General features: G+C 37.9%; 1 protein-coding gene across 1 annotated transcript in view; it reads left to right on the forward strand.

The window, feature by feature from the left end:
• Positions 1 to 14,433, forward strand: part of MGMT (O-6-methylguanine-DNA methyltransferase) — a 212,744-nt gene that overhangs the window by 30,516 nt on the left and 167,795 nt on the right. The window contains exon 3 of the mRNA XM_081329111.1: positions 12,511 to 12,650. Coding sequence (XP_081185237.1) covers positions 12,511 to 12,650 — 140 coding nt within the window. The remainder of the gene's footprint in view (positions 1 to 12,510; positions 12,651 to 14,433) is intronic.

Consider the following 14,433-nt stretch of genomic DNA (forward strand, 5'->3'; position numbering starts at 1 on the left):
CAGGAAAGAAAGCAAAACTCATTGCTGTGCCAGAAAAATGCTGAATCTTAATATTAAAAAATATTTTTTGAAAATAAATGAAACTTTAAAAGTGCAATAGCATCTATATATGTTTTGCTATTGTTCACCTAGAGAGAAAACAAGATTGGTACCAGATCCAGATATCATCCTTTAAAGGCTGTCAATCATGGTGGACATACTGAAAGGAAAGAAAAATGGATGGTTTTTCTGTATGGTTAAATATAGCAGGAAATTTAACCTTTTGAAATGGATTAAAATATGGACCCCCTTCATGGATTACTGCCTTGTCGTGGCGAAGGGGCTTGCGTAATTCAATGAAGCTATGAGCTATGCCGTGCAGGGCCACCCAAGACGGAAAGGTCATAGCAGAGAGTTCTGACAAAACGTGATCCACTTGAGAAGGAAATGGCAACCCACTCCAGTATCTTTGCCATGAAAACCCTATGGACAGTACCAAAAGGCAAAACGATATAACGCTGGAAGATGAGCCCCTCAGGTCGGAAGGCGTCCAATATGCTACTGGGGAAGAGCAGAGGGCTAGTACTAGTAGCGCCAGAAAGAATGAAGCGACTGGGCCAAAGCCGAAAGGACGCTAAGCTGTGGATGTGTCTGGTGGTGAAAGGAAAGTCCAATGCTGTAGAAAATCTCTATGGAGATTTTTTCTCCATTGGAACCTGGAATGTAAGATCAATAAATCAAGGCAAGCTGGACGTAGTGAAACAAGAGATGACAAGACTGAACATCGACATCTTAGGAATCAGCGAACTAAAATGGACAGGAATGGGTGAATTTAATTCAGATGACCATCAGGTATACTACTGTGGGCAAGAATTCCTCAGAAGGAATGGAGTAGCCTTCATAGTCAATAAAAGAGTAGGAAAAGCAATACTGGGATACAATCCTCAAAATGACAGAATGATCTCAGCAAACCATTCAATATCACAGTAGTCCAAGTCTATGCCCCAACCACCAGTGCTGAAGAGGATGAAATTGACCGGTTCTATGAAGCCCTACAGCACCTTATAGAACTAACACCAAAAAATGATGTTCTTATCATCATGGGGGATTGGAATGCTAAAGTAGGAAGCCAAAAGATAACCGGAATAACAGGCAAGTTTGGCCTTGGAGTGCAAAATGAAGCAGGGCACAGGCTGATAGAATTTTGTCAAGAGAATACGATGGTCATAGCAAACACTCTTTTCCAACAACCCAATAGACGGCTCTACACATGGACATCACCAGTCGGTCAACACAGAAATCAGATTGACTGTATGCTCTGCAGCCAAAGATGGAGAAGCTCTATACAGTCAGTAAAAATAAGACCAGGAGCTGACTGTGGCTCAGACCATGAGCTTCTCATTGCAAAGTTTAGGCTTAAACTGAAGAAAGTAGGGAAAAGCACTAGGCCACTCAGGTATGAATTAAATCATATCCCTGTTGAATATACAGTAGAGGTGACAAATAGATTTAAGGAATTAGATCTGATAGACAGAGTGCCTGAAGAACTATGGACAGAGGTTCGTAACATTGTACAACAGGTAGCAACCAAAACCATCCCAAAGAAAAAGAAATGCAAGAAAGCAAAATGGCTGTCTGAGGAAGCTTTGCAAATAGCTGAGGAAAGGAGGAAAGCAAAAGGCAAGGGAGAAAAAGAAAGATATGCCCAATTGAATGCAGAATTCCAGAGAATAGCTAGAAGAGATAAGAATGCCTTCTTAAATGAACAGTGCAAAGAAATAGAAGAAAACAATAGAATAGGGAGGACCAGAGATCTTTTCAAGAAAATAGGAGAGATGAAGGGAACGTTTAATGCAAAAATGGGCATGATAAAGGACCAAAATGGCAGGGACCTAACAGAGGCAGAAGAGATTAAGAAGAGGTGGAAAGAAGAACACAGAAGAACTATACAAGAATAAGCTTAATGTCCCTGATAACCACAATGAGGTGGTCACTGACCTCGAGCCAGACATCCTAGAATGTGAAGTGAAGTGGGCCTTAGAAAAGCTGAGCAACAACAAAGCTACTGGAGGTGACAGTATTCCAGCTGAGCTATTCAAAATCTTAAAAGACGATGCAGTAAAAATGCTACACTCAATTTGCCAGCAAATTTGGAAAACTCAACAGTGGCCACAGGATTGGAAAATATCAGTTTACATTCCATTTCCAAAGAAAGGCAGTGCCAAAGAATGTTCAAACTATCGCACCATTGCACTCATTTCTCATGCTTAAAATTCTACAAGCTAGATTTCAGTAGTATGTGGATCGAGAACTATTAGAAGTACAGGCAGGATTTCGAAGAGGCAGAGGAACTAGAGATCAAATTGCCAACATACGCTGGATCATGGAGAAAGCTAGGGAGTTCCAGAAAAGCATCTATTTCTGCTTCATTGACTATGCTAAAGCCTTTGATTGTGTGGATCACAACAAACTGTGGCAAGTTCTTAAAGAGATGGGAGTACCAGACCATCTTATTTCTCTCTTGAGAAACCTATATGTGGGCCACGAAGCAACAGTGAGAATTGGACACGGAACCACTGATTGGTTCAAAATTGGGAAAGGAGTCCGGCAAGGCTGTATACTGTCACCCTGCCTATTTAACTTATATGCAGAGCACATCATGAGAAAGGCAGGGCTAGATGAATCAAAAGTTGGAATTAAGATTGCTGGAAGAAATATCAACAACCTAAGATATGCAGATGATACCACTGTAATGACAGAAAGTGAAGAAGAACTAAAGAGCCTCTTGTTGCAGGTGAAGAAGGAGAGTGCAAAAGTTGGCTTGAAACTTAACATTAAGAAAACCAAGATCATGGCATCCGGCCCTCTCAATTACTGGCAAATAGATGGGGAAGAAATGGAGGTAGTGACAGATGTTATTTTCCTGGGCTCCAAGATCACTGCAGATGAGGACTGTATCCAAGAAATTAAAAGACGCTTGCTCCTGGGGAGGAAAGCAATGGCAAATCTAGACAGCACACTAAAAAGCAGAGACATCACCCTGTCAACAAAAGTGCACATAGTCAAGGCTATGGTCTTCCCAGTTGCAAGGTATGGCGGTGAAAGTTGGACCATAAGAAAGGCTGAGCGCCAAAGAATTGAGGCCTTTGAACTATGGTGCTGGAGAAGACTCCTGCGAGTCCCTTAGACTGCAAGGCGATCAAACTGGTCAGTCCTAGAGGAGATCAACCCTGACTGCTCTTTAGAAGGCCAGAACCTGAAGCTAAAACTCAAATACTTTGGCCACCTAATGAGAAGGAAGGACTCACTGGAGAAGAGCCTAATGCCGGGAAAGATTGAGGGCAATAGAAGAATGGGATGACAGAGAATGAGGTGGCTGGATGGAGTCACTGAAGCAGTAGGCGTGAGCTTAAATGGACTCCAGAAGATGGTAGAGGACAGGAAGGCCTGGAGGAACGTTGTCCCTAGGGTCGCGATGGGTCGGATATGACTTCACAGCTAACAAAAAATATGGACTGGAACTGAAAATATAACTTGGATTAATTATTCAGGAAGATTTTAAACTAAATTGTCAGAACAATTCTCTTTTACTTATCCAGGAGTAATTGTCTCTTTCAGGTGATCTCTTTGTCTAAAAAAGATACATAATCTGAATATAATGCCTCCCAAAATCTATATTCATATGTACTGATTTTGATTGGCCAATAAAGAATTCTACTTCTATTTTATGGAATCTCATGCATATTTACACCAAAATAATTTTATTGTATTTAGTAGAGCTTTAATTTTTTGCATTCAGCCTTTGTTTTTTCTTAGTTATAATTTTCTTCTGCAGATACTCATGTATCTTATAGAAGTCAAAACTCACTTTTTTCAGTGCTGTTGTAATTTTGAGCGGTCACTAACCGAATGCTTGTAAGTTGAAGATTACTTGTTACTAGGGAAGAAAAAGGACATCTAAGACATAACATCAATAAATTGAAATCGAACTTTTTATTTTCCATTTAGGTTTTAGTTATAATATTATTTTGAAATATTTACTGTATCATAAAGGCTTATGGATAGATAATTAAATCATGTAGTGTTTAATCACCTGGAAAGATTTAATCACATGAAAAGATTAAATCATATGGAAAGACTATTTTAGTACTGGAAAGATTTAGTGTTTTTAAACTGAATTACTGTAGAATGAGTAAGAGGTAAAAATTGTATTTGAAACTTGTGATGTCCAATTGCTTCTCAGATTGATATCTATTTTTTTAAAGACATAAAATGAACTGTTGGTACTGAAACAACCCGTTCTACATGAAACTTGGGTTCATAATTTCAATGCAGCTGATTTCCATTTTTGTACCAACTCTTCCTAAAGTGTGGAGAGTATCTTTGACCTTGAAGGGCACAGTCCCAGTAAAACACACTTCTTCAAGGTTACAAACACATACCAGGAAAATCATTTTTTTTCCTGTACAGAACATTAAGTCATAAATCATCCTAATATTTGCTCTGATACATGTTCTGAAATGTACACCTTTTTTATACTCATGCATTATTAATGACAAAGACTTAATTTGGTTAGCTAACACCAGTGTTCTAGTTTTAGCATTTAGGCATAATGAACTTTGTACACAGTATTTTATTCTCACAGATTTGTTGGAATATTGCCATTTTAATTATAACACATAGAGGTTTTTTGGGGAACTGTTCACAAGGTAGTTTACCTGCCCACCTAATTCTCTATCCCGTGTACATCTTACAATGATAAGATATTTTGACTTAAAGATTGGGGATACTCTTTTTTTCTTTTACCAAAACTAAAATAATAAGTTTTAGTATATAGCTTTTAATAAAAGCTAATATAAATATTTATTAGAGCTTAAATACTAAATTTATTATATGTCTAAGTTTTAAACTTACCTTTTCAATTTATACCTTACCACTATCATTCCAAGACAGTCTTTTTTTAAAATCAAGTAATTCTGAAATTTTGAACTGGGAAAATATTAAAATAAAAGTTTAATCAAATAATGTTAATCAATATTATGAAGATGTTTTCTCCAGTGATGTCTCCCAAGAAAGCAAATGAACAAAATAGTATGTTATTAAGTTAATAGTTTTCTCCTGAATATTCTTTCAGAAGAGAAATAATTATACAGCAGAACAATTTGTATGAACAACAAACATACAGAACTAATTGGCATGAAAAAGCTTTAAACTAAGTTTAAATATTCATTCTTAAAGTATATATCTGTAAAATTATCTGAAAAGACATATTGAGTTGGCATTATTATTCTGTTCAAATGAAAACCAAGGAATACAAATTAAACAGAACATGTTTCTTCAGAAAATGACTAACTTTCTATGTGGATTGTCTGCTAAATTTTCCAAAAGGTCTGGGCCAAGTTGAATGGGTAGGGCAACATACTTGCCTATTGATTGAGAATATTGCAAAAATACATAAAAGTTTTTGCATAATCTCATACAGTATTGCTCTTTGGTATTTTCCTTTAATTAGAATTTTGTATTTTAGAATAACCACCATAAGATTATTCCCAGTACTAGTACCCTGATGTCTGTTTAGCAGATATTTTAACACAGTCTGTAGGTGAAAATATTTAAAAGTTCTAGTGCTTTAAAAATCTATTTATGCAATTATTTACTTTTCTTATATCTACAGTTCAGCAGTTAAGATAAATTCCAGAATACAACCACATATAATAAAACAATAAAATAAATCAAAGAAAGATATTGGACAGAAAATTATCTATCCTGTAACACAAAGGTGTCCAAAATTAAATTAAAACTATATGCACAATAAAATATTTATTAATAGCTTGAGCATTATGAGTAAAAGTTATTCTCAGTTGACTGCGTAAGTCAATCAGAGCATACAATTCAATTTGTTGGTGAATGATACACAGTCCTAACAGTGCAGCACAACATTTATGTATTATGAAGGACCTTCCATGTTTTATAATTATAATAAATACTATTTATTAAATGTATATGCCACTCAACTCCCAATACTAAACCTCCAAATATATTAAGGAAAACCAAAGAATTGCACTGGCTTCATTTTAAAAATATAAATTACAATTACATAATAAATGCAATATATGCAATTTAATATAAAATGGTGATCATATTTCTTGTCCATTCATTACTGTATACCTTGTTTCACTTGATGTAGATTTGGTATCATCCACAATAATTAGATTGAAATATACCAACAGGTTGCAAATTTGCTATATAATGGCAGGGTTAACTTAGCTGTAGTGTCCTACAGAGAGTGAGATTCTGGGATGGTGTGACACATTTTGAGCTTCTGTTGCCAAGACAGAACCATTTAAAAACTGACATTTATGCTGTAAACCTTACTGCCACAGTGCTTCTTGACAAACTGTCACTCTACAGTACTGTGTCTAGTTGGAAGCTGTAAAATTATCTTGTTTTATGTAGCAGGGAGTAAGACAAGCCTGAGCTTCTTGGGTATCATGGTAGTAAAAAAGTAGCAATTCATGAATTCTATAAGAATTGGATGTAAGAAAAAGAATAGGTTCCTGACCTCCTATATTTTGGGGTTTCAATAAGTGGACAAGAAGTGAAACAAGTGTTTTGTTCTATAGGAGCAAAAACAAAATATTTTATGTATTCCACCATAGACAATAATAGGAATTCACAATGACCCTCCTTTGTATTTGATCCACAAGCTCCAGTTGTCTTCTGTGTTAAGTGCCTTCTTTTATTCAACTGATCAAAAATATCAACCAGGTAAAATTTAAAAAATATATTTTTAACAAATTCCCCTCACAAACAACTAGAAGCTTTTGTTACATATTGGTCTGCCTTGCACAAATGCCATAGAATTCTTCCCGGTAAAAAAATCCAGCAGTGTTAAGTTGATTCACTTTGGTAGATTAGCCAAAGAATAGCAGACCAACAGCAAAAATGTGATTTTTCTGGCTATTGGCTTGATATGTCTTAATGCACATCCATGCATAGTACACTTTATTTGCCTGCAAAGAAAGTCCAAAAATATTACAAGAATATCTATTAAAGCAAAAGCACAATACTGTTTTATTTGGCAACTGGCCCGCAAAGCTCAACAAGCAAACAAATGAATATATAAAAAGAGCAATAAATTCACATACTAAACAGGCAGCAGCCTTTTTATTAAGTTCAAAACTGTTTTTAGTCTCTGAACATGTGCTTAATGGAATCTCCCTAGCACCACCATCCTTCTTCTCCTCAGCCAGTTCCAGCCAGTGGCAGCAAGTATAAAATCTGTGCCTGCTGTTTTATTGATTAATTCTACCTCAGAGCCTATGAGGACTTTAAAAATACAAACAAGCCAATTACTGAATGTCAGAACAGTCAACATGGTATGGAATGAAATGTCCCGTTTTCTCTTGAGGTTGGAGGAAACTTCAGAACATGAACTATTTTGCTCAGAATCCTCTGAAGAATTATTTGTATGTGAAATAATTTGAATTCAGATTGTTTTACACATTCTTACACTCATAGTTGTTTTCATGGTGTATCTCAATTACACTCATCACTTCAAACTTCACGGAAACTTCAGTTCTGACTTCTAATTTCTCATATTTCAAAATATTGTCCAATATAATCTTAGCATAAGCATTATATAAAATCTCTGCAGCAGTTTTTTTTTTTTAAAATAAACTATTGGTTTTGATCTATACTTTGAACTACAACAAACTACTTAATAGGTGGGTAGAAATGGCAAAGAAAATAGAAGCTACACACGGACTGTCTTCATATTACTATTTTAGTTATGTGCTTTGCTGAATATTAGACAGTGTCTAGGTCTACCTGGATTGGATCTGGACGGTTTTGGATATGTTTGGGCTGTGTTCCCAGAGGGTGGACTATGTTTGCTTTGCTGGTTATGTGTGGTTCAACTGCTGCATTTGCCATACTTGTAGACATGGAGGCAATTATTCTAGAAACCTGAAGATTAAACTATTATGATTGGTCGCATGATCAGTCAGATTGGACTAGATTTGGTGGTAATAATAATAATAATAAGAATAAGAAGAAGAAGAAGAAGAAGAAGAAGAAGAAGAAGAAGAAGAAGAAGAAGAAGAAGAAGAAGAACCTTGGAGGTCATCTAGTCTAGTCTAATGGCTGTCCAGTTTCTTCTTAAATACTTCCAGTGTTGGAGCATTCACCACTTCTGGAGGCAGGTTGTTCCACTGGTTAATTGTTCTAACTGTCAGGAAGTTTCTCCTTAGTTCTAGGTTGCTTCTCTCCTTGACTAGTTTCCATCCGTTGCTTCGTGTCCTGCTTTCAGGTGCTTTGGAGAATAGCTTGACTCCCTCTTCTTTGTGGCAGCCCCTGAAATATTGGAACACTGCTATCATGTCACCCCTAGTCCTTCTCTTCGCTAAACTAGACCAGGGGTCAGCAACCCGAAACAGCAAAAGAGCCAATCGGAACCGATTCCGTCATACACACAAAAAAGTGGGAGCCGCAAAATGTGTGCGCGCATGTGGGCACGCACGCGCATGCGCAAAACAAGCAAAAAATACACCACCCCCTACGCCTGCACCGCATCCTGAGCTGCACGCACCTGTCACTGCCCAGTGCCGCCAGCTTACGCGGGGGGGAGAGACGGACTCGCAGGCGACGGGCACTGGGTTGCGGCGGTGCCTTCAGCCCAGGCACCGCCGCAGCCACCCGAGCGCCCTCTCCTGGGACCTCCAAACCTCTGCGTTTGATGAATGCAGCAGCTCTTCAAATGTGGAGGCGGAGGTTTGGGGAGCTGCGCAGCTCTCTAAACCACCGCCGCCCCGTTTGCAGAGCTGCTGCATTCCTCCGCATTTGAAAGAAACACGAACGAACGCAGCAGCTGTGCAAAGAGGACGGTAGCAGTTTGGAGAGTGCGTGCGCACCTCTCCAAAACGCCGCCGTCCCATTTGGAGACCTGCCGCGTTCGTTCATGTTTGACGAGCACGGCAGACCTCCGAACGGACTGCTACCGTCCTCTTTTCACAGCTGCTGCGTTCGTTCGTGTTTCTTTCAAACGCGGAGGAATGCAGCAGCTCTGCAAACGGGGCAGCGGCGGTTTAGAGAGCTGCGCAGAAAGAAAGGCTGAGCGCCAAAGAATTGAGGCCTTTGAACTGTGGTGCTGGAGAAGACTCCTGCGAGTCCCTTGGACTGCAAGGCGATCAAACTGGTCAGTCCTAGAGGAGATCAACTCTGACTGCTCTTTAGAAGGCCAGATCCTGAAGCTAAAACTCAAATACTTTGGCCACCTAATGAGAAGGAAGGACTCACTGGAGAAGAGCCTAATGCTGGGAAAGATCGAGGGCAAGAGAAGAAGGGGACGACAAAGAATGAGGTGGCTGGATGGGGTCACTGAAGCAGTAGGCGTGAGCTTCAATGGACTCCAGAAGATGGTAGAGGACAGGAAGGCCTGGAGGAATGTTGTCCATAGGGTCACGATGGGTCGGACACGACTTTGCAGCTAACAACAACAAGAAGGCTGGACAGGTGCTCATTTACCATTTTCTTGCCTATTTTAACTTGCGTTTCTATTCTGTTTTTTATGGCACTGTTTTTGGTAGGTTGGACTGTTTTTTTTCCTTTGTGTAAAGACAGATGCAAAAAACAAATTAAATAGTTCTGCTTCCTCCCTGTTGCTTGTCACCTTCTTGCCACTTTCCCCCACTAATGGGCCAATCATTTCCTTCACTTGTTTCTTGTTCTTTATATGTTGAAAGAGGCTTTTTTGTTATTTTTGACTTTGGTCGCAAGCCTTAGTTCATTTTGAGCCTTAGCTTCCCTCACTTCATCTTTGCAGGCACGGGCTATTTGCTGATATTCTGCCTTAGTTATGTACCCCTCTTTCCACTTCTTATACTTGTCCTTTTTATCTTTCAATTTATCAGAGAGTTCTTTATGCAGCCATGCTGGTTTCTTTTGAGAGCTATTATTTTTCTTCTTTGTTGGTATTGTGCTAGACTGGGCCTTTATTATCTCTCTTTTCAAAATTTTCCAAGCTTCTTGAGTTGTTTTCCCCTTTAGGATTCTCATCCATGGAATTCTTCCCAAGGTCTCTCTAAGTTTATTGAAATTAGCTCTTTTAAAGTCCAAGACTCTAGTTTGGCTGTGTTCTATTGCTTGTGCCTCCAGAATGTTGAATTCCAATATTGCATGATCACTTCCCCCCAAGGTTTCTGTGGCTTCGACATTTTCTATCATTTCATCTCTGTTTGTGAGAATTAAATCCAATATGGCTAATCCCCTAGTTCCCTTCTCTACTTTTTGGGAGAGAAGGTTGTCTGCTAGGTTTGTCAGGAATCTGTTTGATCTTCCACTTGGTGCAGAGTTTGTCTCCCAGTTGATATCAGGGTAATTACAGTCCCCCATTACTATTTTTATCCACCTATCAAATTCTTTCCAAGGACCTGGGATAAGCAGATGTTATTATTTGATGTTGTTAAAGGTATCACATAATATAAGTTGTTCCAAGTAAACCCTTTTGCAATTGACTGCTAATGATTTTCCCAGAGGTGCTTTTTCAAAAGCATAACTGAAGAAGCTTCTTGGATGAGAAGCAAAACATCTTCAAGGAAAAAACAAAGTCCATTTGCCTTGTGAAAAAGCAACTCTGAGATAACCATGACCTGGATGACTGAGAATCTGTAAAGACTTTTGGTGATGATTTTGTCAATGCCAGTGATATTCAAGTAGTGTTATTGTTATTTTGGATTGCACTCAAGGTGCATATTACTATTGATACTATCTTTGTTTACCACAGTTATTCTGTTATTGTTGTTGTTGTTATTCCATTTGTAGGACACTAGGGTACCATTTCTCCTGTGAATGCTGTGGAGACCAAAATCTCCCTATAATTTTATTATTTCCTTAGGATCAGTAGAATATCTGCCTTCTGGAACATGTTTGACAAATCAGTATTCCCACTGATAAGCCCTGTAAAGTCTATCACTGCTTCCCATCACAGTTATCTTCTCATTAATAACCTCCTTTAGCATCCCATCTTCATCTCTTCTCTCCTAGCTACCAACAAGTTTAAGTGCTTTAGGTCACTGCGGGGTAAAAACAGAAAGTTTAATACAGATCTAAAGAGCCAGGTTGGTGTAATGGTTTAAGGCAGCAGGCGAGGAGCCAGGAGACTATGAGTTTTACCCCAGCCTTATACACAAAGCCAGCTGGGTGACTATGGGCCAGTTACTCTCTCTCAGTGCTAAGAAGGAGGCAATAGTAATAGAACTGCAGGGGGCTAGTCAAGGCAGTTGCCAAGAGTCAGTACTGAGTCAAAGGCACCCCGTACCTCCCAAACCCCCCACAAATATTCCCTCAAACGATGGCACTTCAGTGCTTGTTTTTTCCCCAGTTGCTTCCTGTAAAGGTTTTGTACTTTTGGGGGGTTAAATGCTTCTTTCTCCTCGTAACATGGTTAATATACACTCGCCCATAATACTCTTGGCAATTTTCTTATTATTGAATGGGTACATACTTGATGCTACAAAAGAAAAAGAAAAAGATAAGGCATTGTGACTTTAGCCTGAGAAAAAGACAAGCGGATCAAGTCCATTTCCCAAGCAAACAGGGATGCTGTGGAAAGGCCAGATCCAAGAGGATGCATATGTGGTGCAAAATTGCTTTCTGGCTCCTTCCTGTCTACTCAGTTAACAATAGGAACAAAGTCCTCCATGTGGCAAGAGCAAAAGATATTAGCCCCTCACATTTTTCCTTAGTATCTGTAGTTTCCTCTTCTTTCTCCTTTCTCCCAGCCATTGGAACCAGTCAGCGAGAGCCATGATATTCCTGACTGTCTTTTTTTTTAAAAGTAGGATCAAGTAAAAAACAATTACCATGCAACTTGAAATTGCTAAATCTGTCTAAAATGTCTTCACTACCATCCCAAAGTAGACATATTTCCTACCCCATCTCTATCTACAAGACCTTGAAAACTGACTGGTACAGAATATCTTCTTCAACTTTTATTTCTGGTTTTGCTGTTACCTACTGGGCTTATTCTTCTGACTTTTGCTTTTGCTATCTTGTCTTTTTTATTTGAACTGATTATTCTTCATTCTTTTTCATCAGCTGAGGTGGAACTATTTGCTGAGATTTTTTTCTTTAAGAACTACCAGTGCCAACTTCTATTTGTTGCTGTTTTCAGACAGGAAGATAAATATGCCACAACATTGCAATTCACAAGTGTAGAAACATTTGTTTTTTAGGGGACTCCCAGTGCAAAATTTTGGCTTCTCCTTGATCCCTTCTCAGTTTAGCCCAATATAAACTCTTGAGTAAGAGGAAAATTTGATAAGAATTCCTCTAGCCAACACTTGTTAATTCACTCATCAATACACTAATGCTTTCCCCTGCTTGGAGTCCATTATCACTGATGAATACCATACTTTTATATATAAATAATTTTTCCCTGCAAAAAGGTCTCTCCTAATTCTTTTATTTGAGAAAAAATACTAAATGTGTGTAAAGTCTTGAAATACATTATATTATTTGTTTTTAAACCAGGTTCTTTTCAGAGATGAGATGACTCAGTGTAAAAGGAAATGTGTGGTTCTGCGTAGTCCTCTGGGAAAAATTGAGATATTTGGATGTGAAACAGGAGTACATGAGATACGCCTTGAGGGAAAGGTTGAACCACAAAATGGGTAAGCCTGAATCTAATTCATTATTTTTTACATATAAATATGCATGTTAAAAAAATCAAGATCTTTGCTACAACTCAATGAGAAATGTTGGTTTCCTTTCTTGCAAGAACTTTGCAATTTAGGTAACATTTTTATATTTCCCTTTTTTTAAAAAAATCTACATGTTGTAAGTTGGATGGCCTAAAAATTAGAGACTAAAACATTTTTTTTAAATTAATTACTAACTGCTGAAGGGGCTGGTACCATTTTTACTTTATCTTTATTATTTTTCAAATGACTGAAGACATCATCTGCTGATTACTGATGGAAGCATTGTTAATACGGCTTTAACATGAGGTCAGGGAGAAGTGTGCTGATGTTATCTCACAAGGTATCATGAGAAAATGAAAATTGATTCCAAAACAGCAGAAACCTCTTTATTCTCAACGTGAATACAGTGTTTAATACTTTTTAATTTTTTTCCCTAGTTTATGTATAACATAAAAATAGCAAATATGCAGTCTATAAAAACTTAATTTTATATTCTTCTTTTAATAGCTTTTGATACAATATAAATATTATGAATGGGACAAGTCTGCGGCTACTTTGCCAGTTTTTTTAATACTTAGTTTTATTTTGGAGTTGTACTGAAATAGATATAATTTTCAGCAAACATTTTAGGCTTTAACACAGTCAATATTGTACAATACTGAAATTAATCTTAAAACCAAGGGAGGTTTTTAAAAGCATGATTTCACATCATAGTTTTTTAAACATCCATATTCAAAACAATAACATCTTGGTGACATTAAAGATGGTGTGCTCCTTTGTCCTGATAAATCACTTTTCTTTTCAACAATTCAGTAGCAGAGCAAGATCTACTGTGTATGTGATGCGTTTTAATGACCAAGGGATTATAAGTCTTGCAGTGCCTGCTCCTGATGGAATCCATGTTATTACTTTTAAATCTTCTTATCCTGTGCCATCTTCCAGAAAGTCATCTTACCCTCCCTAGCTGTTTAGAGTAGATGAAGCATTTAGAAAGCTCTCACTCCAAGTCTTCTTGTTTGTGGCACAAGGGAATCTTCAGCACTCATGAATGAATATCAGCTAAAGTTTCCACAAGTGGAGCAAACATTGATTTTGCTCTGCAGATGTCTTTATGCACAAAATCAAAGAGGAGGGGACAGTTATCATGAGTTGTCTCATTGAGGTCACTGGAGAACTTTGTGAATTTTTCATTCACTAAAAAAAGTGGATTTTCTTTCTGCCTTTCACAATTAATAATGTCAAGAATAATATAGAGACAGTGTATTGAAATCTTAAAAAGCTTCCAAAACAAAGCTCACTTGATACTTCCACGTGATACAAATATACATACAGTCATGGCCGAAATTGTTGGCACCCCAGAAATTTTTCCAGAAAATCAAGTATTTCTCACAGAAAAGTATTGCAGGAACACATGTTTTGCTATACACAGGTTTATTCCCTTTGTGTGTATTGGAACACAACAAAAAAGGGAGGAAAAAAAGCAAATTGGACATAATGTCAAACAAAACTCCAAAAATGGGCCGGACAAAATTATTGGCACCCTTAACTTAATATTTGGTTGCACACCCTTTGGAAAAAATAACTGAAATCAGTCACTTCCTATAACCATCAATAAGCTTCTTACACCTCTCACTCGGAATTTTGGACCACTCTTCCTTTGCAAACTGCTCCAGGTCTCTCTTATTGGAAGGGCACCTTTTCCCAACAGCAATTTTAAGATCTCTCCACAGGTGTTCAATGGGATTCAGATCTG

Source organism: Vipera berus (genome assembly GCF_964194415.1).
Source record: "Vipera berus genome assembly, chromosome: 5".
Taxonomy (NCBI): Eukaryota; Metazoa; Chordata; class Lepidosauria; order Squamata; family Viperidae; genus Vipera; species Vipera berus.